The sequence below is a fragment of the Cervus canadensis genome, chromosome 26 (genome assembly GCF_019320065.1).
Source record: "Cervus canadensis isolate Bull #8, Minnesota chromosome 26, ASM1932006v1, whole genome shotgun sequence".
Taxonomy (NCBI): domain Eukaryota; kingdom Metazoa; phylum Chordata; class Mammalia; order Artiodactyla; family Cervidae; genus Cervus; species Cervus canadensis.
In genome coordinates, this window is record NC_057411.1 from 39,476,375 (window position 1) to 39,502,379 (window position 26,005).

General features: G+C 48.6%; 1 protein-coding gene across 2 annotated transcripts in view; it reads left to right on the forward strand.

The window, feature by feature from the left end:
- The window catches only part of C26H4orf50 (chromosome 26 C4orf50 homolog), a 132,511-nt gene that overhangs the window by 61,684 nt on the left and 44,822 nt on the right, over positions 1-26,005 (forward strand). The window contains exons 12-13 of one of the 2 annotated variants that reach the window (XM_043448345.1): positions 105-226; positions 4,312-4,530. In XM_043448345.1, coding sequence (XP_043304280.1) covers positions 105-226; positions 4,312-4,530 — 341 coding nt within the window. Of the gene's footprint in view, positions 1-104; positions 227-4,311; positions 5,179-26,005 lie in introns of those variants that run through there. The other variant, XM_043448346.1, reaches the window with a different exon arrangement.

The window sequence follows — 26,005 nt, forward strand, 5'->3', positions numbered from 1 at the left end:
GGGGTGAAGGATCTGGGAATGAAAGAGAATGAAAAGGCTCAAGACTTGCTGATTTTTAGAATAGATTTCTGGATTGAGGTTTGACTGGGCATATCCTCTTCTAGTTCAGAAATGCCTCCTGAATCCCCAAATGGACAGTGTCCTGCAGAGACCTTTGCATTCAGAGTCCTGGCCTATTCCTGAGACTGAGTGGCCAGCATGGACAGCTCAACTGGATTCTTTGAAGGTGAGAAGACATCAGTCACTTAATTTTTTAAAAAAATATTGATTTATTTATCAGTTCCTTCGGGTGTTAGTTGCAGCATGCAGGATCTTTCATTGCAGCACGCAGGCTTCTCTGTAATTGTGGTAAGCGGACTCCAGAGAGCGCAGGCTCACTGTTTGTGGCACATCATCTTAGTTGCCCAGCATCACGTGGACGTGTAATTTCCCAACCAGGGATCGAACCCATGTCCCCTGCATTGGAAGGCAGATTCTTAACCAATGGACCGCCAGGGAAGTCCCAGTCACTTAATTTCTTAAATAAACAGTTTTGTTGAAGACATAACGCACATACAGAAGAGGGTACAACTCAGAAGCGTACAGCTCGATGAATTGCTGTGGAACGATTTATGCTCATAAAGCCATCGCCAGATCAAGAACTAGAGAGTGACCACAAAACACCCCCTACCCCCACCCAGGTTTCCCTTATGTGTGTGCTTAGTCGCTCAGTCGTATCCGACTCTTTGCAACCCCATGGACCATAGCCCTCCAGACTCCTCTGTCCATGGGATTCTCCAGGCAAGAATACTGGAGTGGGTAGCCTGTCCCTTCTCCAGGGGATCTTCCCGACCCAGGAATCGAACTGAGGCCTCCTGCATTGCAGGCGGATTCCTTACCATATGAGCTGCCAGGTTTCCCTTATAGTCTCTTTTTATTCTCTGTTTTTTAATTTTCTCTTTTGTTCTGTGTTCTGTGTTATCTTTGTGTTCTGTGTCTGGTTATTTTTGTGTGTTCTGTGTCGGCTTATTTTTCATTGAGTGCTAGACATCATGCATGAAAAAATGTGAAGGCATATTTTTAGATTCTGTTTGATAGTATCTTCACCCAGACAGGGTTTTTTCCATTCTTCACAACAGAACTGATTCAGAGGTGAGTTTCATACTTATAAGATTTGTTTGTTTCTTGGTCACTGTTATTCATAGGGCCCAGCCTTTCAGGATTCTAAGCAAAATCCTGTAATGTTTATCAGTGTCCTTCCCCTAGCCCCTGCCCACCCCATGAGGCTGTCAAAAGCTCTGCTTAGCTTTCTAGTAATACTTCTTAGCTGCCACCTTCACACCCCCCTTCACTTGGAGGGGAAATACAGCCTTCGAATGCGGGCCAGCTACACTTGGTTTCTCTCCTGTCTTGAATTTTAGTCCCATGAATCCTCACAGTCTTTGGGGCTCTCAGATGCTTTCATGTAGATCTTTTGTTAAATTTTGTCCAGCTTTCCTAGTTGCATGTACTCAAGGTTTGGTCCAGAATGTCCAAACCAGTCAGAGTCAGGGCTTCCCAGGTGGTGCTAGTAGTAAAGAACCCGTCTGCCAGTGCAGGATATGTTAAGAGACCCAGGTTTGATCCCTGGGTGGAGAAGATCCCTGGAGGAGGGTATGGCAACCCACTGCAGTATTCTGGCCTGGAGATTACCACGGACAGAGGAGCCTGGTGGGCTGCAGTCCTTGGGGTCCCAGAGAGCTGGACGTGACTGACGCGACTCAGCAGCATGCGGTGAGAGCCAAGCAGCACTCTGCTTTCACAGAGAAAGCCCGTTTCACTTATGAGATTCGCAGTCTGATGGCCTGGGTTCAAATCTCAGCTGTAATTCAGCGTAACATTGGGCAGATTACTTACTGTCTGTAAAATGGGGATAATGACGCCTACTGTTGATATGAGGATAAAATCAGATAAGCAGAATTGAATATATGTCTGGAATATAAGAGATGCTCAAGAAAAAAAATAGCAACCATTACTTAGGAGAAAACTGATCTTATCCTTAGCATTTTATTTCAACCTATGGTTATTGCTTTTATTCCTGTGGCTTCTCTCCTGCCTTCATGCTTATATTAATTTTTTTAATCTAACAAATGGAGCCAATATTTACCTCTCAGGGTCTCTGGGACAATTCAATGAAATCATGCACATAATGCAATTACTATACTGCCTGACACAGGAGATGTTCAGTAAGTGACAGCTGTTGTTATTGACTGACCTTAAAGTCTTTTTTTTTTTTTTTTTACTGATGACTTTCATTTTGAATTATTTGTCTACAGGCTTATTATCTAATAATGAGAATGTCTTTCCAGCTCTGATCTTTTTCTAGGAAAATTACACCTGACTTTTGACCGTAGACCTACCTTATCACAAGCAGGTTGACATTTTAGGCAAAGGGAATGATAACTGCAAAGACAGAGGGGTGAGCAATCCTGAAGCCCTGGGAGACTGGCAAGAAATTAAACGAGGCTGAAGCATGAGGGAGAGGGGAGTCTAGGAGATTGTAACGATGATGTTGATGAGAACAACCATGAGAAAGAACCCCAGCCCCTATTTCTCCTTTTAACATTTATTTCTTTATTGGTCCTTTATTTTTGGTGGTGCCGGGTCTTTGTGGCTGCACTTGGGCTTTCTCTAGCTATTTGGCGATCGGGAGCTACTCTCTAATTGCGGTGTATCGGCTTCTCATTGCAGAGCATGGCCTCTAGAGCTTGAGGGTTTCAGTGTTTGCAGTTGTGGCCCGTAGAGCTCTAAAGCATGGCCTCAGTAGTTGTGGTTCACACCCTTAGTTTCCCCATGGCATGTGGAATCCTCCCGAACCAGGGATCAAACTCATGTCCCCTGCACTGGCAGGCGAATGCTTGACCTCTGGAACACCAGGGAAGTCCTGCCTTCATTTCTTGACTGCATACTCTGTGCAGTGCATCAGCTTATCCAGCACTCACTGTAAACCCACAGAATAAATCTCCACATTCGTTCCGCTTCACATATGAGTACAGGTCTGTCACAGAGAGGGTGACTAGCCAGGTCACACGGCTGGAGAGCTGGCGTTCCCTCCCGGGCGGCCTGGCTCGAGAGCTGGAGCTCTGGTCACCATGCGTCCAGATTGTGCTGGGCCTTCATTGAGGGGGGTGAAAGTTGTCCCTCCTGCCCTCGCTGAGGTTACAGTCTAGAGTTCGGTGTGAGAAAACACCATCTAATGTCTGCAGTCAGCGATATTGGGCAGAAACCGATACCAAACTTTTGAGGAAATAGTTGGAGCATAAATTGAATGAATGGACCAAGCCAAGCGCATCTTATACTCTTATGGTTCCAGGTTTCTCAGGTGTTCCTCAGCCTTCCTCAGAGTTCTCACCATACCGTAGGAGGCTGCTGGATAAGATCTCCTTTACTGGAATAATCTCAAGGCCACAGGATAGCTTACCGCAAAATGACAGAATGGTTGATGTAAATACCTTTGTTCAATACTGTACTTAGTACCGAGCCCGTAGGAGGCCTTGCTGAGTGGCTTTGGAGAAAGAAGGAGGCGGGGGGGAGGGGGGCTGTTGGGTGATTTCTCTGGAAGGTCACGCTCACACCCTGTCCTCATCCCCAGCATTGTATTTTGCCCGCAGCCTTGGTTCTGTTCAGCTGTAACAGGCATTGAGCAGAGCTCTCTGCCCTGCGGAAAAACAGATTGCCAGCCGTTTCTCTGGGCCGGCTTTGGGTAAGAGCTTCCCATAGTGAAAATGAACTCTAAATGACACCAGGGGATTAATGACCTAGAAGCAAAATGGGGTCATTTTTTGAAGGGCAGTAACTAAATTTGTCACATGTCACAATTACTTTCTGGTTGGGCTTAGAGGAGAAAGCAAAAACGGGGGAAGAAGGAGGTCGGCATCCGGTGGACACTGGCTTCCTTTTAATGAGAAGGTCACCGTCTCTTGTCACTGTGAACCACATTGGCATCCGGTGGACACTGGCTTCCTTTTAATGAGAAGGTCACCGTCTCTTGTCACTGTGAACCACACACAAAATTTACAGAGGACATCACTCTACAGAGACACCAGTGACGGTCTTCCCAGGCCTTTAGATGACCCGGGGTTTGAGCCTTCCCCACCCCCATCCCCGCTTCCATCCATAATTCAGTGCTGAAGGCGTGTGCCTGGCTGAAATGTAATAGAAGCTTCCAGGCACAGAAAGTGCTCAATAAATGTTCATTACCATTGCCATCTCTTCCTTGGATAAAATGTGGGCTCAGAGGGGCTTTTATGAACATTAGAAGTAGAGACCATTTCATTGTGCTCTTGCCTTCAGCTTCCCCTGCCCTCGGGGCTGATAGCCGATCCTGAAATATGCCAGGCTTCCGTCACCATGGAACCAGGGCTCGCTGTGAAATGTCTGCAAGAAAAAGGCGGAACGTCCTGTCCTGGCCTCCAGTCCGATGACCTCCTGCCGTCTCCCGAGCTCCTGAGCCCCGCGAGGATCCTGCCTTTGCACCAAGAGCTTCAGCAAAGCATCAGCAGCACTTCCCAGGTCAATAAATCACCACTGGAGTTATAAATAGAACTGGACCATGCGCTCTCCAGGGCCATTTCCTCCACACCATAAATAATCTGAAGCAGAACTTTCAGAGAGCGTTTTAAGAAATTGGTAGCAATCAAACCCCTCATTCTGTGGCAAGTGGCTTTGCCTGTGGCTTAGGGAGCTGTGTTGATTGTCAGAGCTCGGGAGATGCACTGGACTTGCAGATTCTTAGGAGCACAGCTTTGCAAACGTCCAGGCAGCAAAGGGAACATCGACTGTTCCCAAACCTACCAAGTGGCCAGTCCAGTGGCTCTTCACTGGGTGTGATCCTCATCCCCACCCCCACCCCCAGGGCATAATTTGACAATGTCAATACTTTTGTTGTCCCAATTGGGAAGCTGCTGCTGGCATCTAGCAGGTAGAAGTCAGAGATGCTGCTCACCACCCTCCAGTGCCTGGGACAGCCTTCTAGAACAAAGAGAGTCATCCCGCCCAGATGTCAGCAGTGCCGGGTTGGGAGGCCCTGACCTGATCTAATAGCTCCTAACCTTGTCAGCTGCAGAGAACTGTTTGGTTATGTTCCTGCCTGAGGCCCCTCCCCACGTTTTAAAATATTTTTGTCTGCCAAAGATGCTTGATTGAAGTTATTATCTCTTTTACATTTTTGAACATTAAAACCACTTAGAACTTTCTGATAAGTCCATTCATTCAACAGACATTTGTGGAATCCAGTGTATGCCAGGCAATATGATATGAGGGAGAAGGAGGTGAGGTCACGTTGGTCCCTGCCCTGGGAATTCACAGGGCAACAGAGAGATGCAGGTGTAAACATTTCACCATGCACTCGTGGTTAAATGTGCCCTGGGACGTGAGACGAAGGCAAGGGCTAGTTCTGCCTGGCTTGGGGGAATGGGAAGTCATTCAGGAAGGATGGCTGAGCAGAGTCCCTAAGCCCAACGAGGTGCTGAATACACCGGTGAGGTGGGGAAGGGTCTTACAGTCGGAGGGACCAGCAGGGGCCAAAGTCTGAGGCATGAAACTTGCCAGTGTGCAACCAGAGGGGAAGCAGGTAGGGCAGCCCCTTGCCAAGCCAGGTGCTAAGAGTTGCTGCCTCATCCCTACCCAGCACCGCTTACTTCCTCCGAGAAGGAGACCCTGTCCTGACCTGGGTGTAGGACCCAGGGGTAGAGGAAGAGGCGAGGGGGCTTGGGTCACGTTGGCCCAGACCCTGTGCCCCCGGCTCACCGATCAGAGACATCGTCTCTCTCCTTGGGAGGGGCTGGAGGGAAGGTCAGACTTACCCTCCTAACTCTGTTGTTCCCACCTGGAAGCAGCTGTCATGGGAGGCCAAGGAAGGACCAGGACAGGAAACAGGGCTCCCGAGCAGTAGGCAAAACTTTATTGATTTTATTTTAATGTATTTTCACTTTTTATGCTGAAATGAAAAATGCAGCCACATAGCCTCACCCAGCTTCCTCGAAGTTAACACCCCAGGTGCCTAACCAGAGCACAAGGATGGAAATGAATAGATTGATTTTGAGGAGCCCTGGGAGGCCATCAACACAAAGGAAAAGCACCTCCGAGAGTGAGCGTCAGCTCACCAGGCCGCTACCATCTTCATTAGCCCATGGGATGTGTCATGGGTCATCACAATCATCCACGGTTCCTCAGATGGGTTTGCCCATGGATCCACCCTTTCATTTGTTCAGTAAGCATTTGATTTAACTGCCACGTGAGTGCCGGGACCTCGGGGAGGTGCTGGGAAACAGGAAGCAAGCAGATGTCTGTCTCCAGCCTCCAGGACCTCCTGGAAGATGGCCCCATCACACACTGAGTCCCCAGATTGGAATGTCGTCCTCACCCTCACAATCTGAACCAGCCCCGCCACCCCGTGACTCCCGATCGTGCGGCATCCTGCAGAGACCTTCACTACACTGGTTTGCAGTCGTCTCTTTTGCCCTATCCCTGCTTTTTTCTGGAACAATGCCATTTGCTCTGAGCACTGGGACTACCCTTAAGATAAGCTGGGAACCGGGGACGTCAGGGTGAGCAGCCAGCCGAGCCGCAGGGCCGAGCCCGCCGGAGGGAGTCAAGGCCATTTCTGGTCCCCAGACACTCCTGCCAGGTTCAGACATCGGTGTCCTTGAGTGCTTCCTTCTGCCACTGCTCACGTTTGGGGCCTCAGCAAAGAGGCCCCGGGGGAAAAATCCATTAAAGAAGTCACAGCAGTCTTGGCAGCGTAACCCGATGATTCCATAATAAATCACAGCCTGAAGCCAGGAGCCACTTAGTACCCTGAGCCGGAGTCCCACCTGGAGTGGCATTTTGGATCTCCTCGCGCTGGGTCACTGCTTTGTATGGTGATTCCTCCTGATGGCACTTTTTCAAGATCAGACCCTGGGAGCTTCCCGGCCTGAACCATAGATTTCAGCCTTTGGAAGGGACCTTGTGTTCCCCTGCTGCCCTTGGTGGGCCTGATGGGACCAGAGGGCCCAACCTGGTTGGAGCTTCCCAGGCCGGGGACAGGACCTTCCCAGGGTGACCAAACAAGGTCAGGCAGGAACTTGACCCACCGGAGCTGGCTCGGGCCGCCCCACGCTCCAGGAGTGACCTGAGGCCTCTGGAGACCAGCCAGATGGGCCAGCCTGGCCGCCTCTGCAGAAAACAATTCATCACACGGCTGTCAGCAAGCAGCAGCCGTGGCCTTCTTGGGGAAGCCTGGCCGAGCTATGCAGAATGGGAGCCCTGCACACAGCGAGGTAAATGCACATCCCACCCCGACTCCTGCGAATGGGCCCCACCTGGGCTTTTAGGCAAATCCGATGAGAGAGTTGGCTTGGCGGGCGGCCAGGCAGTACAAGCGTTCAGTGCAGTCTCCCTGCACCTGATTCACTGCCGTTCACTGCCCTGCCCTTCTGGGAGGCATCTTGTTCCTGTGGCAAAGCGATCTATTGAGCAAATATTTCCCTGAGCACCTGCCAGTCGGGGCGGATGAGAAGCTGGGGGCCAGGTCTCAGGAGTCTCACTCTAGGTCCCCATCCTCCAGGCTCCTGGGGGGACGGTTGCACAGATGGACCAGACGGAGTGGCATAAACAGGGTGTGGCAGGGAGCAAGCAGGGGCCAGGAGTGCAAAGCTGCGGCCGACCAGCGAGGGAGGGGTCAGGGAGGGCTTCCTGGAGGAAGTGACGACTGAGGTGGGCCCTGGAGATGAATAGAGGTTGGCTAGGGAAGGAGGCCTTGCGGGTAGGGGCAGTCACACAGGCAAAGGCCAGGGGTAGTGTCGAGGGTAGGAGATGGGAGGTGGATGGATAAAACATCTTTCTACAGTCCCCCAGTGAAAGGTGATGCTTTCTTGGCAATCCTGTTATGAGTTTCCTGTGTGATTTTACAAGGGTTGTTAGTGTGCGTGCGTGCTAAGTCACTTCAGTCATGTCCGACTCTCTGCGACCCTATGGACTATAGCCCACCATGTTCCTCTGTCCATGGGATTTCCCTAGCAAGAATGCTGAAGTGGGTTGCCATTTCCTCCTCCAAGGGACCTTCCTGACCCAGGGATCAAACCCATGTCTCTTGCATCTCCTGTTTATTGGTAAAAGGAAGACACTTTAGTGTTTCAAAATTTAGAAGGCACAGAAGTCTCCACGGTGCAAGTTTCCTTCCCACCCCTGTTCCGGGCTCCCCTCCAAAGAGGCAAACGTGAGCCCAGCTTCTTAATGACTCCTTCCAGAGATGCTCTGTGTATTCTACACGGTCCCCTCCCACGTGCACTCACCCCTCTCCACCCGATGGAGCATTATTACGCACTCTGGCCTGTGCTTTGCTTGTTTCAGTTCCTACAGCTTGGTGGTAATTCCACATGAGAACGTAATTTTCTCATTCCTTTCCTAAACAGTTGCACTGTTGGGAATTCTCTGGTGGTCCAGTGGTTAGGGAGCTTCCCAGCTGGCACTAGTGGTAAAGAACCTGCCTGCCAATGCAGGAGACGTAAGAGGTGTGGGTTTGATCCCTGGGTCCAGAAGATCCCCTGGAGGAGGGCATGGCAACCCACTCCAGTGTTCTTGCCTGGAGAATCCCATGGACAGAGGAGCCTGGCAGGCTATAGTCTATAGGGTCGCAAAGAGTCAGACATGGCTGAAGCAACTTAGCCTGCACGCACAAGTGGTTAGGACTTGGCGTTTTCACTGCCTCCAGGGCCCAGGTTCAATCCCTGGTCAGGAAACTAAGATCCTGCAAGCTGAGTAGTATAGCAAAATATATATATATTTTTTAAAGAATAGTTGCACTGTTTTCCATTGTGTGGACAGCCCTACTTCAATGGACGTGTGCATTGTTTCTGATCTTTTGCTGTTAAATCCAGGACTGTCACGAAGATGCTTGCCCATCCATCTCTTTACTCATGTGTGAATTCATCTGAGGAATCTGGAATTTCTGGGTCAGAGCAGAGAAGCTTTTGTCACTTTGAGAGCCCTGCCCACCCCAACTCCCCGCCCCACTCTGAAGCTGTATGGTCTCACCCCCACCTCGTGATGCGTGGGGGCCCCTGCCATCATGCCCTCAAGGATGTGCTCTTTCAATTTGGCCTTTCCTTTCTGAGCCCTGCCCCGGGCCGGCGTGGCTCCAGGTGGTGAACTAGACAGACAGGGCCCTGTCCTCGGGAGGAGGGGAGACGGCTCAGTGGACAGCACCCGCTTCCTGACCTCAGGGAGGGACCGTCCACGTTTCCATTCTGCAGGTGCATCCCTTCTTTCTTTGCTCTGATGCTGGGAGGCAGGTGGCCCTGTTTGGCTCCTCCCCTCACCTGACCTCTCTGTGCCTCAGTTTCTTCATCTGTACAGTGGGGACACAACCTCGGGTGGGTGTGAGGTGTGAGTGAGGGAGTAAAAGCCCTGAAAAGAGGGGCCATGGTGAGAGCGCCAGGAATGCTGCCGTTGTTTCCTCTCAGTGAGTGTGATGGGAAAACCGGAATGAGGAGGAATCAGGGAAGTCCAGGGCGACAGGAGAGGACGCTGATGCTGGTGGCCCAGGTGGAGATGGGGCTTAGGACCGCAAAGGCTCTCGGAGGAGCAGGTGTAAGGAGATCGGGAGGCAGTGACGGTGCTGGGGAGGGTCTGTGCGTGTGATACAGCCAAGCTCGTCCAGGGCTGTAAGGAGCCTGCCGGAAGCTTTTTAACACTGATGGTCACCAGGCGCTCAGTTCCTGTGTGGGAACTGCTGCTGTTTCCATCAGGATCTTTGGTCCTTCTCCTTTATCTGCCTATTCCTGGAAAGCTTCCCCAGGGCTTTGAGGGTATCTTTGTCCGGGTCTTCAGGAGGCAGGCTGGTCTGCCTCTCACTTCCTAAAAGCCCCTGTTCCTCAACCACAAGGATGCTCATTTCTGCTGCTTGGGCCAGTGCTTCTTGCTTCATTTGACTCTCATTAAAAATGAACAAATCTAACGTGGGCCTCACAGTGTGAGCTCTGCACCTCTGCCATCCTCGGCTGTGTGACCTGGAGCAAGCTGCTTGCCCACTCTGGGCCTCAGTTTCCTTCAATTCGCTCCTCCTGAGGAGAGTAACCAATTCACCTCCCAAAGGGCATCCCAGAAGGGTTAGTGAAAGTGAAAGTCACTCAATTGTGTCCGACTTTTTGTGACTTCATGGACTGTACAGTTGATGGAATTCTCCAGGCCAGGATACTGGAGTGGGTAGCCTTTCCCTTCTCCAGGGGATTTTCCCAATGCAGGGATCGAACCCAGGTCTCCTGCATTACAGGTGGATTCTTTACTAGCTGAGCCACAAAGGAGGCCTAAAGAGACACTTTCCCTGACCGGGAAATGAACCAGGACCGCGGCAGTGAAAGCACCGAATCCTAGTCACTAGACCACCAGGGATTAAGTAGAGGCTAAATGCCTGCATCGTAGCTGTTTGTAGTGTTGATATTATTTTCAAGTACAACTTGCTGGTATGCCTTCAAGTAGAAAGCCAGCATCTCCTACCATCCAGAGGAAATGTTTTCAAAAATACAGAAATTACCGGTAAGCCTGGAAAATAATTTCCTGAGCTGCTTCTTCCCCCCAGTAAGTCCCAGTCTGCAGGACCAGCCCAGCCTCAGGTGCTGGTATTCAGCCCTTCAGACATCTGACCGACAACTTCCTCCGTCTTCATCCACCCTCTGCTCCATCCACAGGGTGACCAACTTGCCCACAGGGCCCTGCCTCTCGGCACCTGCCCTCCTGGCCACTCTTCCCAGGCTGTCCTCCTTGAGAGCAGTTCTAGGGTGCAACAGAGCAGGCTCTGGCTTCAAAGTCCACCTGCCATTTCTTTTCTGTGTGACCTTGGGCCCCTCAGGGCCTCAGTATTCTCATCTATAAAATGGGGACACTTAAAGGATCTCGTATCTTAGGAAGACAGTTTAGTGCAGCGCAAAGCACAGAACTCGGCTCATTTTGCAAGATATTATTACTCTTGTTGCTGCTGTTAAGTTCTCTACCTGCTAAAGTCAGGGCTCAGCGTGTCTTCCCATTCCTGGAATTGCATAAAACACAGTGCCCCCTCACTGACCAGATAACAGCCATTGCGGCCCCAGGCACTGGGCACTCATTGCTTTTATGCAGTGTGTCTCTGAAATTCCTCACTGATCAGCTTATGAGGGATGGTGGCTTATCCCCTTATTATGCAGCTGAGAAAACTGAAGTTCACAGAACATACTGGTAGAGCCAGGATCTGAGCCCCAGTCTGTCTGGCTCTGACTCTGAAATTAGTTTTTCTTCCATTGGACCTTGAACCCCAGTGCCTGACACAGAGGCCCTCACACATGTACCTGTGTAATCCACCCCACCCCATGCATGCCCCTGTCTACATCCAAGGAGTTAAAGAGACTTAAAGTAACAGACATGGATGCCAGGAAGCCTGCACACAGCAGTGAAGACCTAGTATAGCCAAAAATAAAAATAAGAAAAGAAATTTTTAAAAAAGAATCTTTATTACAGACTGAAAATTTCAGTTCAGCTGCTCAGTCGTGTCTGCCTCTTTGTGACCCCATGGGCTGCAGCATGCCAGGCCTCCCTGTCCATCACCAACTCCCGGAGTTTACTCAAACTCATGTCCATTGAGTCATTGATGCCATCCAACCATCTCATCCTCTGTCGTCCCCTTCTCCTCCTGCCTTCAGTCTTTCCCAGCATCAGGGTCTTTTCAAATGAGTCAGTTCTTCTAGGAAAGAATAACTATACCCCCCACACTGAGGTTGTGGGCAGCTGTGACAACTGAATGCAAAAAATGAGTTCTGAGCTTCCTGGTAGTCGAGGCAAAAAGGGAAATAGCATGTGTTTGATTGCACTGAATCGCCAATGAAAGGAAGCAGACTGGAGAACTTTGATTCGAGCTCTGAGCTCCGAGCTCCTAGGGGACTCATCCTGAAGGTCTCTGTACAGTGAAAGGGGGACAAACAGTGTCTTGTGTCCCTAGGAGGACACCTGCCCAACCATGGGGGGTACGGGGGGAGGGACAGCTCATACAAGCTGCTTCCTGGACTTCCCTGGTGGCGCAGTGGATAAGAATCCATCTACCAATGCTGGGGACATGGGTTCCATCCCCTCTCTGGGATGATCCTACATGCCGCAGGCAACTAAAGCCTGTGCGCCACAGCTACTGACTCCCTGCTCTAGGTCCCGAGAACCATAACTGATGAGCCCGAGTTGCCGCAACAAGAAAAACCACCCCAATAAGAAGACTGGGCATTGCAACCAAGAGTAGCCTCCCCGCTCACTGCAACAAAGACCCAGAGCAACCTGAATTAAAAAAAAAATAAAATCTAACAGAAAATAAAGCTTAAAAAAAGAAGCTGCTTCGTGCCCCCGTCTGTGCCATGGGCCACACCCACCTTCACGGGGTTCTCACAGCTCCTTGGGCTCACAGCATCATCACTCGCCCTTTAAGGTGAGACTGCATAGACAGACCTGGTGTTAAGTTTTCTTGGCCTGTAGGGGACAAAGCTCTCAGAACGGGTGCCAGCCTGCCGTGCTCCTAAGCCCTGCCTCTCTGCCGCGCTGCCTGGCTGAGGGATGCCCCGCCGCTTGGATTACTGCCCAGAGCTAATCCCCTCCATTACTCCTCCCAACCCCCTCCCTCTCTCTACTCCCCACTCTCCCTTCCCCCACCCACCTGCAGCCCTCCCCCACAGGCAGGCACATCAATTCTCCCCTTGGCTATAAATCTCCGCCAAAAGCTCCCGAGGGCCCCAAGCCCTCCAGGGCTCCGCTCCAAGACTTGCAGCCCTGACTGCTGGCGGCTGAGAGTAATTGAGCGAGGGGAAGCAGGTGTGAAGCTGGAAGTGGGGAGAGTGGGGGGCAGGGCTCACTGCTTCCAGCTGCTGCTGTGGCTTCCCACCCTCATCCCTAGGACTGAGACCTCTGGTGTTTGCCTAACACTGGACAAGACCCCAGAGTCAATATCCTCCACCACACACGCACACGCGCGCGCACACACACACACACGCACACGCGTGCGCACACACACACACACACACACACACGAAAGACTACAGACAGAAGGTGATGGGTTAAGTCTCAATGGCCTCAACAGACAGCTTCCTATCATTCAGTTCAGTTCAGTTCAGTCGCTCAGTCGTGTCCGATTCTTTGTGACCCCATGAACCACAGCACGCCAGGCCTCCCTGTCCATCACCAACTCCTGGAGTCCACCCAAACCCATGTCCATTGAGTCAGTGATGCCATCCAACCATCTCATCCTCTGCCGTCCCCTTCTCCTCCTGCCCCCAATCCCTCCCAGCATCAGGGTCTTTTCCAATGAGTCAGCTCTTTGAATCAGGTGGCCAAATTATTGGAGTTTCAGCTTCAGCATCAGTACTACCAATGAACACCCAGGACTGATCTCCTTTAGGATGGACTGGTTGGATCTCCTTGCAGTCCAAGGGACTCTCAAGAGTCTTCTCCAACACCACAGTTCAAAAGCATCCCTATCGTTACTGATGATTTATTCATCAGACACATGTCAACACTGAGGTCAGACTGTGTCTAGGTGCTCCCCTGGGTGTGATCAGCAGAGTAGGATCCAGGCCCACCAGCTGGGAGTGTGGGGTCCGTGGTCAGGTAGCAGGAGCCAAACAGCCAACCTTCCCCCTCTTCCAGGGCTGCTGGTCTGGTTGTTCACGTTGTGTACTGAACCAAGTATGTAGTCCAGGGGCCACAGGGAGTCAAATCCCCTTGCTGTCTCTTCTTGCCAGGAGACCATGCCTGTTTAGAAGAAGTGGTGCCTTTTACAAGTTCACACAGAGGGCTGAGGGCTGCAGCCCCCTGGAATGGGCATTTTTTTGTGATTCTACACAAATGCTCCAGACCAGCCTCAGCACCTGATTTTTGCCGACTCAGATCCAGAGGTGCCACGTCAGCAGGCTGAGGCCAGCAGGTCTTGGAGGAGTCAGGGAGCCCCCGAGGCCTTCTCTGTGCAGCTCTCCAGCTTTCCAAGTGCTGCAGGGCTCTTGCTGGCCCTGTGCATCTTTGGGACTGACTCAGGAGCCCAAGCTGTCCCAAGCCTGACCTGGGAGCAGCCCTCAGTAGGATGGTGGTTTCTGTTCACTGCATCATTAGGAATGGCCATGAATTTCTTCCTTTTTCCCCCCAGAGTCTGAGCCCTGGATTCTGGGTCCTACCTAGGACCATCCAACTTCTATACCCCAGCCCCCACCCTGAGGGGAGGGAAGGAGCGCTAGGTAAGGAAGTTACAGGGCTGCTGCTTAATAGCTGTGTGTCCCCAGGGCAGTCACTTAGCCTGTCTGTGTTGATCAGCTGTGGCTTCAGTATCGCCGCATAACAAACCAGCCCGAACTCAGCGACCACCTTGTCCGTGCTCACACACTCAGGTCTATGGTGGGCTGCGGCTCGGCTGACCAGGCTGGGCTCAGCAGGGCAGCTTCTGCTGTAGGCTGAGGCTGGATTCAGGCCTGTGGCACCCGTCACCACATTCCCCTTTGAATTCCGGGAGTTCATGGTCTTCTGGCGGCACATAGGAAGGTGGACGGGGGGCATCAGTGCCTCTTAACACTGGAATATGCCCAGAACCATGCTCCAATGGCCAAAGTGAGTCATGTGAACGGGTAGAACATCAGCAAGAGGGGACCTGGACTCCTCTGCCCACTCCCCAGCATTTCAAGATCATGGGCAACAGGAGGAAGAACCGATCAGAAACATGCCAACTACTACACCTTCACAGCGGGACTTGGGCGTGTCACACGTGTGACGGCGATCAAGATGGGAAACAACTGGACGTGCAAAGGGTGCCCATCACAGGAGGCACATGTGGCAGCTTTCTGCTCCTTCTGCCACCCTCCTGTGCCTCTCCTCAAGTATCTTCATCTGGATATAAGATATGTCCAAGTGAAACCAAACTTCATGTGCCCTCAGTAGAGTAAGGGCTAAGGACCCGACAGGGCATGGAGCAGTCATCCTTAAGTGTCAGAGCGCCCATCTCCACTCGCTTTCTGTCTTTTTCTCTTTTTTTCCCCCTATTTTCTGACTGTGCCATGTGGCATGCAGAATCTTAGTTCCCCAGTCAGGGATCAAGCCCGTGCCCCCTGCAGTGGAAGCACAGATTCTTAACCACTGGACCACCAGGGAATTCCCTCTTTTGTTTGGTTTGTTTGGGCTGGGCTACACTGCATACGAGATCTCAGTTACCCACTAGGGATCGAACCCATCCCCCCCGGCAGTGCAAGTGCAGTGGTTAAGCCACTGGACCTCCTGGGAAGTCCCTTTCTGTCTCTTCTCACTGTCTCCTTCCTCCCTGTTCTGCCTCCTAGAAACACTTGGTTTTCCTTTTCCAAACACATTTACACTGAGACATGCAGAAAAGAATGATCAAACCAAGTCCAACCCCCAAAGGAGCCAGGTGGTATTTTTTTTTTCAGCCCTTGATCTTTTAGGAAGTTGAAGTATTTCCCTCAAAGTTCCCTTCAGGAAGAGGAAGTGGAGTGAGAAGGGATGTTTCCTGAAGTCCTCAGGGTGGTTGTTGCCTGGCTAAGCAATCCGGGGGCACGGGTCCCAGGGCCCAACTGCTTCCTGTACAGACTTTAACCCTCCTATATTTAGCCCTGCTCTGCCTTCCTCCCTCAGAGGTGCCCTGGGCCCGTCACCAGCCTTCTCAGGATTCGGAGGTGTGATTGTGCTGGCTTCTTACAGGAATCCAATAGAGCAAAAAAGCTGCAAAGTGAGCTTCACTTCTGTGCTCTCTCTTCTCTTCCTCCTCCTCCTTCTCCTGCTGTGTGTGTGTGTGTGTGTGTGTGTGTGTGTGTGTGTGTGTGTGTGTGTGTGTGTGTCTCTTCAGATCAGCAAACCCTGTCAGCCCTACCTTCAGAATTTATCCAGAATCTGACCACCTCCTCCTGCCCCCAACACTGTTTTGTTTTCTGCAGCCGCATCCCCAGTGCCTAGAACTGTGCCGGGTGTCTACTAGGGGTTCAATTAATGTTTACTGAATGAATGAATTAGCTGCTCAATTTTCTTTCAGTGGTGCTCCCAGCACCTATTTTACCATAGCTGGTTGTCTCTAGGGCACAGGCTTCCCGGGTGGTGCAGTGGTAAAGAGTCCACCTGCCAACGCAGGAGACGCAAGAGATGAGGGTTCAGTGCCTGGGTTCAGTCCCTTGGAGTAGAAAATGGCAGCTCGCTTCAGTATTCTGGCCTAGAGAATTGCATGGACAGAGGAGCCTGGCGGGCTACAGTCCATGGGGTTGCAAAGAGTCGGACATGACTAAGCACGCACAAGATCCAAACCTTGCTGGATGAGAAATATTACTGTCCTTTTCATGTTTGCCTTGGAGTGGGGGGGTTGGGAAGGAAGTGATTCAGCAGAAGAGGGAGCTGGATTCGAACCCAGGTCCCCTCCCCACCCCTACTTCTCCTGCACTGGGACTTTTGCCTTTAGTGCTGAAGAATTAAAGAGCCCAGGCATTGCTGGGTGTCTGGGATGGAAGGAAGGTGGGTCAGAGGGTGAAGATGTCACAGGTAGCGATGGAGACAGGCAGGGGTGGGAGGGTGGGGGGCAGGGAAACTTCATACCCATTCTTCATCTCTGGAATTTTTCCTTTGGAAGAATTGCTATTTACTACACACCATCTGTCTGACTCATTTAATACAGATGCCTTATCTGTGCCATTATTATTAGGGCCGTAAATTTCACCTTATGGATAGGGTGACATCTTTTCTTAGCTTTATATTTGTATTTCTTGTATCATGGAGATTTTCTCCAAGTGTTGGTTTGCAGGATGGTGGACAAAAACTTGGAATGAGACAGACTGTAATACTAGTACTGAATCTAACTGGCTATGGGACCTAAGGGGATATTTTCTCTCTGAGCCTCAGTTCCTCATTCCATAATTTCCTTTATTTCATAACCATAACCTTCCTCCCTCCTTCAGAATGATCATTCCAGTGCATTCAGTACAGATGGCTTTACCATACTGTTATGAGCAAAGTCATCTTGTTTAACTATTAGTACTTCATACTATGTGGTAAATGACTGACAGTTTCTGGGAACATTTGTATTTTGTGATGAAGGTGCTCACTAGCACAGGGGAAATTTCATTTGGCAGATTTGGGAACAGAGGGATAAAATGAACTGATGCTTTTGAGGGCCCTTGCTTTATAGATGAGGGCATCAAAGCTCAGAGAAGGGGAGCGTGGCTCCCTTTGCCACACAGGAAGTCAGGGATAGAGCTGGGGCTGGGACCTGGGATTCCTGATTCCCACATTGCATGTGCGTTGAAATGCAGAGGAGAGTTTTTCATGGGGTACAGGTTTGGGTCATGTAAATAGTACATGTGCAGTGAATACAACGTGAGAAGAGCACATAATTCTTCCTCCAACAGTGACCCCGTAGCAAATTCAGTCTTATTTCTTTTTGTGAGCCATGACAATTTGAGTCTTATTCAACCCAAACCATGAGTCACTCCTCTTGGGAATAATGAGAAAATGAGTGAACTGGGGTTTCCAAGAAGAGGAAGCCTGAAGGACCAGCAGCAGGAAAAAGGGGATGGGATAAATGATATCCTTCATCACATGGAAGCTTCTGGAGGCAGGGAACAGTACCCTTTCCTACCCCTGAGAAGAAGGAGAGGCTGGATGAGTATAAGAAAGGCTGATGGCTTGATCTGACAAGAAGTTATCAGGGGCAGAATCTGGGCTGTAAGCCCTGAGTACTGGGAAGATGGGAAGGAAAACTAACCTGCATAGTTGATATAAAAGCAACTCAGATTTTTTCCAGTTCAAGCTTCCAAGTCCCCCTGTGACCCTGAGACCAGGATGGGTCTTAACATGCAAGGGAGAGTGTTTCAATTAAAAACGAGTTTGGATGCATATAATGAATTCCAAAATAATGATGGCTTAAATGAAGTAGAAGCTTCTTTATGTGCTTCAGGGCTGAGCATTCAGAGGTTTCAGATGGGCCCATGGGCATCACTCAGTTCAGTTCAGTTCATTTCAGTTCAGTTCAGTCACTCAGTCATGTCTGACTCTTTGCAGCCCCATGGACTGCAGCATGACAGGCTTCCCTGTCCATCACCAACTCCCGGAGTTTACTAAAACTCAAGTCCGTTGAGTTGGTGACACCATCCAACCATTTCATCCTTTGTCGTCCCCTTCTCATCCCGCCTTCAATCTTTCACAGCATCAGGGTCTTTTCCAATGAGTCAGTTCTTCACATCAGGTGGCCAAAGTATTGGAGTTTCAGCTTCAGCATCAGTCCTTCCAGTGAATTTTCAGGACTGATTTCCTTTAGGATGAACTGGCTGAATCTCCTTGCAGTCCAAGGGACTCTCAAGAGTCTTCTCCAACACCACAGTTCAAAACCATCAATTCTTCAGTGCTCAGCTTTCTTTATAGTCCAACTCTCACACCCATACATAACTACTGAAAAACCATAGCTTTGACTAGATGGACCTTTGTTGACAAAGTAATGTCTCTGCTTTTTAATGTGCTGTCTAGGTTGGTCATAACTTTTCTTCCAAGGAGCAAGTGTCTTTTAATTTCATGGCTGCAGTCACCATCTGCAGTGATTTTGGAGCCCCAAAAAATAAAGTCTGTCACTGTTTCCACTGTTTCCCCATCTATTTGCCATAAAGTGATAGCACCAGATGCCATGATCTTAGTATTCTGAATGTTGAACTTTAAGCCAGCTTTTTGACTCTCCTCTTTCACTTTCATCAAGAGGATCTTTAGTTCTTCAATTTCTGCCATAAGGGTGGTGTAATCTGCATATCTGAGGTTATTGATACTTCTCCCTGCAATGTGGATTCCAGCTTATGCTTCATCCAGCCCAGCATTTCTCATGATGTACTCTGCATATAAGTTAAATAAGCAGGATGGCAATATACAGCCTTGACATACTCCTTTCCCGATTTGGAACCAGTCAGTTGTTCCATGTCCGGTGCTAACTGTAGCTTCTTGACCTGCATACAGGTGTCTCAGGAAGCAGGTCAGGTTGTCTGGTATTCCCATCTCTTGAAGAATTTTCCACACTTTATTATGATCCACACAGTCAAAGGCTTTGGCATAGGCAATAAAGCAGAAGTAGATGTTTTTCTGGAACTCTCCTGCTTTTTTGATGATCCAACAGATGTTGCAATTTGATCTCTGGTTCCTCTGCCTTAAACCAGCTTGAACATCTGGAAGTTCATGGTTCACATACTGTTGAAGCCTGGCTTGGAGAATTTTGAGCATTACTTTGCTAGCGTGTGAGATGAGTGCAGTTGTGCGGTAGTTTGATCATTCTTTGGCATTGCCTTCCTTTGGGATTGGAATGAAAACTGACTTTTCCAGTCCTGTGGCCACTGCTGAGTTTTCCAAATTTGCTGGCATATTGAGTGCAGCACTTTCACAGCATCATCTTTCAAGGTTTGAAAGAGCTCAACTGGAATTCCATCACTTCTGCTAGCTTTGTTTGTAGTGATGTTTCCCAAGGCACACTCGACTTCACATTCCAGGATGTCTGACTCTAGGCAAATGATCACACCATCATGATTATCTGGGTCTTGAAGATCTTTTTTGTATAGTTCTTCTGTATATTCTTGCCACCTCTTCTTAATATTTTCTGCTTCTGTTAGGTCCATACCATTTCTGTCCTTTATTGTGCCCATCTTTGCATGAAATGTTCCCTTGGTATCTCTAATTTTCTTGAAGAGATCGCTAGTCTTTCCCATTCTATTGTTTTCCTCTATTTCTTTGCATTGATCACTGAGGAAGGCTTTCTTATCTATCCTTGCTATTCTTTGGAACTCTGCATTCAAATGGGTATATCTTTCCTTTTCTCCTTTGCTTCTCTTCTTTTCACAGCTATTTGTAAGGCCTCCTCAGACAGCCATTTTGCCTTTTTGCATTTCTTTTTCTTGGCGATGGTCTTGATCACTGCCTCCTGTATAGTGTCATGAACCTCCGTCCATAGATCTTCAGGCACTCTGTCTGTCAGATCTAATCCCTTGAATCTATTTATCACTTCCCTGTATAATTGTAAGGGATTTGATTTAGGTCACACCTGAATGGGCTACATGCTCCTTCTTTATTCTCTAACATTTCAGATCAAAACTTCCATTCTCAAAGTCACCTCATGATCTGAGATAGTTGCTGTAGTGTCAGCCATCAAGTCCAAATTCCAGGAACCAGAAGATAGGTTATCATTGGTCTTTCCTGGTGACTCAGTGGTAAAGAATCTGCCTGCCAATCAAGGAGATGTGAGTTCGCTCCCTGACCTGGGAAAATCCCACATGCCTTGGAGCGACTAAGCCCGTGCACCACAAGCACTGAGCCCTGACTACTGAGCCCAGGCTCCTGAGCCTGAAGTAGTGGTAGGAGTGACTCCTTGGGGAGCCCTTAGGCATCTTCCACTGATGTTGTCTGAAGTCCAGAACATAGTAATATGGCCATACTTGGCTGCAAAGGAAACTGGGAGTAGAGTCTATTAGTTGGACACATGGCAACCCCAAACAAAACTAGTGTCCCATTATAAAAAAACAAGTGGGAAATGATCATGGGATTAGCCTCTACGGTCTCAGCCTTAGGTAGCATCAGCTCTTCCTAGATGTCGAGCATTGTTCACAAAGTCAAATACACCTGGCGTGGCCTCACCATTCATGCTGTCAGCGACGAAGCAGAGCAAATTCATTGGCATCTTGATGGAAATGTAAGGAAGAAAGAACCTAAAAAATTTATGTTGAATAAGGGGACAAAATGAACAAGGTGTACAAGGCTGAACATGGTGGACAAAAATCCACCCCCTTGCTGTTTGATCAATGTTTTCTGTATATCATATATCTCCTCACCATTCTGCTTATTCTCAGAGAACTCTGCATTTGGATCTTCCTCGGTTCACCTACAACCTCTTCTCTCCTAGGAAGCCTCAAAATCGGACCCCTGTGTCTGCTCTCATCCAAGACATAGATTGCTCTCGTTTAAAACCTAAGGCTTTGGCCAATTTGTTCAATAGAATTAATCCCATCTCTTACTAAGTCAGCCTCCACCTTTTTTTCTGAGCCGCTTGAATCATCAGCCTCCTCTAGCATCATGTTTCTCACTGGGACATTTGAGTTGCCCTTGCACACTGTTGTATTGTAAGGTCAAGTGTTTTGTCTATATTAAAATCCCAAAGACCCAGAACGCTTGAGGCATTCTCTGGTCCTAGTCAAAAGACAGCCTGTTTCCTCAAAAAGTTAAAAATAGAACCATCACAGGATCCTGCAGTCCTACTTCTAGGTATCCATCCGAAAGAACTGAAATCACGGTCTCAAAGAGAAACCTGCACTCCCGTGTTCATGTGGCATTATTCACAGGAGCTGAGATGGGGAAGCAGCCCAGGTGTCCATCAACAGATGAATGGGAAAGAAAATGCAATCTATTTGTGCAATAGAATATGATTTAGCTTCAAGAGGAAGGACGTTCTGACACATTCTACAATGTGGATGAATCTTGAGGACATTGTGCTCAGTGAAATAAGCCAGTCACAAAAGCACAAATACCAAAAAAAAAAAAGCACAGATACTGTGTATTTTATACCACTTACACATTGTTGTTGCTGTTTAGTCGCTAAGTCATGTTCAATTCTTTGTAACCCCATGGACCATAGCCCGCTAGGTTCCTCTGTCCATGAGATTCTCCAGGCAAGAATACTGAAGTGGGTTGCCATTGCCTTCTCAAGGGCATATTCCTGACCCAGGGATCAAACTCAAATCTCCTGCATTGGCAGGTGGATTTTCTTTTACCACTGAGCCACATGGGAAGCCCACCACTTATATGGGATTATCTAATGGAGACAAATTCATGGAGACAGGAAGTAGAATGGTCATTGCCAGGGTTGAGGCAGGGGCATGATTGTTCATGTTCATGTAGAATTTCAGTTTTGCAAGTTGAAAAAGTTCTGGATAGTTATTGCACAAAGTACGCATATCTATAAATGGTTAAGATGGTCAGTTTTATTACTGTCTTTTTTATCACACACACACACAAACACACACAAAGTCTTTCACCCAGGAGTTGTATGTTCAGGAAGATAAAGTAGAAAAAAAAGCATGATTGCTTTTTAAAAAAATTTTTTTGATGTATAGTTGATTTGCGATTTTGTGTTAATTTCTGCTGTACAACAAAATGATTCAGTTATACATGTATACAGTCTTTTTCACATTCTTTTCTCTTGTGGTTTATGGCAGGACATTGAGTACAGTTTCCTGTGCTGAACCTGTGTGGACCTTGTTGTTTATCCATCCTATATATAATAGTTTACATCTGCTAATCCCAAACTCTAATCCTTCCCTCCCGCTTGGCAACCACAAGTCTATTCTCTTTATCTGTAAGTCTGTTTCTGTTTCATAGACATGTTCATTTATGTCATATTTTATATTCCACATATAAGTGGTATCATATGATATCTGTCTTTCTCTTTCTGACTTACTTCACTCAGTATGATAATCTCTAGTTGCATCCATTTGCTGCAAATGGGTTTTGTTTCATTTTTTATGGCTGAGTAATATTCCATTGAGGAGGGCATGGCAATCCACTCCAGTATTCTTGCCTGGAGAATCCCATGGACAGAGGAGCCTAGTGGGCTAGTCCATAAGGTACAAAGAGTCAGACAAGACTGAAGTGACCTAGTGATATTCCATTGCATATATATATATACACACACACACCACATCTTCTTTATCCATTCAACTGTTGATGAACATTTAGGTTATTTCCATGTCTTGGCTGTCATAAATTGTGCGGCAATGAACTTTGAGGTGCATGTATGTTTTTGAATTACATTTTTCTCCAGATTTGTGCCCACGAGTGGGATTGCTGGATCACATATGGCAACTCTTATTTGTTTTTTGAGGAACCTCCACACTGTTTTTCATAGTGGCTGTATCAATTTACATTCCCGCCAGTAGCGTAGGAAGGTTCTCTGTTCTCCATATCCTCCCCAGCATTTGTTTGTTATCTGTAGACTTTGTAATGATAGCCATTCTGCATGGTGTGAAGTGATACCTCATTGTAGTCTTGGTTTGCGTTTCTCTGATAGTTACACATGCGTTGCTTTCAAAATGGAGAGGGAAAAAAAGGAGTTAGTGCTCAGTCAGAATCTATTCCCTGCTGGGCTTTGGGCTGAGTGCCTCAGTACACTCGTGCTCATGTCAACTTGAAGCGGTAGTCACTCCTTCCTTAATTTTAGAGATAATTCATGTATTCACTCATTCCAACAATACTTATTGGTCATCTCTTATGTGCTGGGCATGCTCCTTGGTGTAGAACATGCAGCTATGAATGAGTCAGAGGGGGAGAGAAAGGCTATACCCACACTCATACATGGTATGATTTCAAGTCATGATTGATGAAGAGGATGAAGAGGAAGAAAAAGGGATAGAAATGAGGAAGGTGCTTTTATACCTACAGTGGTGTCTTCCCAGGATACTTAGAGTAGGTGGCATTTTCAGCAGAAAATTGCTTGAAGAAGGAATGTAGGAAAGACGTGAAGTAGTGTGTCCTATAAAACCCAGCTAATAAAAGACAGGTCTGAGATTTAACTTCCTTTTGAAAAACCTTTTACTATGAAAGAATTCAAACATTTACAAAACAAATGGAATAATAGAAGGAACACCCATGTAGACATCACTCAGTCTCAAAAATTAGCAATTCAGTCTTGTTTTCATCTGTATACCTCCCGCTTTCCCCCACACACATATTATTTTGAAGTAAAACTAGACAACTTATCACTTAATTCAAAGATATTTTTGTAACCATCATCACACCATCACCATACCTCAAACAATTCCTTTTTAATCAAATATCCAATCAATGTGCAGGTTTTTAATTATCTTATACATTTATATTTAAATTTTTTTTTGCAGTTTTTTGAGTCAAGATATAAATAAAGTCATCACACTGTGATTGACTAGTGTGTCTTTTTTGGTAATAAAATATACATAATACAAATTTTACTGTTTTAACCAACATGTATGTTCATATTGTCATGCAATCATCACCACTATCCATCTCTCCAGAACATCTTCATCTTCCAAACGGAAACTCTGTCCCTGTTGAACAACTCCTCTGCCCCTGGAGACCACCATTCTACTGTCTGTGACTCTGACCATGCTAGGTACCTCGTTTAAGCAGAATTGTACAGCGTTTGTGCCCTTGTGATGCCTGGCTTATCTCACTCGGGGTACTGTCCTCAAGGTTCACAGCTGGAGGTGACACAGTACAGCTACTGAATTCAGCTCACAAACCGGGTCCAGGCAGGAAAGAGGAGACACTCCCCGAAGGGGTGACTGAAGAGGGTGTCCTTGCTGTTGGGAGAGTGGGGATGAGGGGACAGAGGATGGCAAGAAGGGAAGTAGGACCTGGAGAGGCCTCTGCTACTCCCAAGGCTGCAGAGAGCCAGGCTGTGGTAGAGACCCTCAGCCACTGTGGACATGCTCCCAGTGGGGTGCAGAATAAATTCTGGAACCTTCTCTCCTGCCTCCCTCCCAACCCCTCCTCCTGCCTCTCATTGGCTGGAAGCCAGAAATCAAGAGGTCATGCTTAGGGGTCAGCCTTCTGGGGTCCAGAAGATGGATAACGCTGGTGGCTGGGAGGACAGCAGAGTGCATAAAAACAGAGCGGAGGCTCCGCTGGCCCCCGTCAGTCGGAGCCCAGCACAGAGCACATGGTTGTTATTGTTTAGTGTCAAAGTCGTGTCTGACTCTCTGCGACCCCGTGGACTTGTAGCCCGCCATGCTCCTCTGCCCATGGGGTTTTCCAGGCATGAATACTGGAGTGGTTGCCATTTCCTTCTCCAGGGGATCTTCCTGACCCAGAGATCGAGCCCACGTCTCCTGCATTGGCAGGCAGATTCTTAACCACTGGTGCCACCTGGGAAGTGGAGAAAAATGAGAGTCTGTCCCTCAATCGATCAATAGGAGATGCTGAGAGGGAGAGAGACTTTGTGAGGATCAGGGGGCCGGGCAAACCTGTGAGCTGTGTCTCCTTGAGTGGCCACTCTAAAGCGCTCCCAGATCTTGTTTTTTGGGGACCCCTCAGTGAATCACTGATGCATGGATACTCGGAACTCACGCCCATGGATACAATGTAGGGCTTTCCCTCCCCTGGAACTCCAGTGGGCTCTTGAGTGCAGGGAAAGATGACCTGGAGGAAAATGAAGTGAGTCCCCGAGGTCTGGCCTTAGCAAGACCTGCAACCAGCAGCTGCTCAGCCCCTGGGGAATCTGTGTGCCAAGCTGAATCAGGAACAGCCCCTGAAGGAAGATTGATTAAGATGTCACGCCTTACCAGGCTGTCTAAATCAGAATTCTGCTTACTAAGGGAAACCTCCGCTCTCTGCCTTGGCTCCCCTAATGCAGTGGGGGATGGGGCTCCCAGGACCCGACTAGATTACCTGCTTTGCTGGAAGAGCTGTAGAAGTCTCAGCCCGGAGCACCTCCCTGTGCAGATCAAGTGATGGAGCCCCGTATCTTTTACCAAGATTTATTTTATAAATCCAAGGACAGGCTGTGGGCCTGGAGGCACCTGATGTTTTTACTGGCTTAGGTTCTCGGACCCTTCAATTAGTAGAAATTGGTAAGATGAGAAATGTAGGCTTCGTTGGGGCCCCTGTTGCAGCAAGAGGGACAAAACTTAGTGACAGTTCCCCTTGCTTGCTCCCCAGGTTGTGGGGCGAGCTGGTTCCTTAAACGGGTGAGGGTGCAGATGGGTCCGGGGGTCCTATCCACTTTTTATCCACCATGCTGTTGGTGTTGTCTCAGTCCGTCCAGGCTGCTAAAATAAAATCCCATAAGCTGGGGGTTTATAACCAACATACATTTATTTCTCACAGCTCTGGGACTCTGTAATTAGGGTGCCAGCATGGTTTGGTTTTGGATGGGGGGTCCACTTCTGGGTTACAGACAGCTGGCTCCTCTCTGTGTCCTCACCTGGCAGAGGGGAGCTCTGTGGGATCCTTTTACAAGGGCACTAATCCCGCTCTGCCC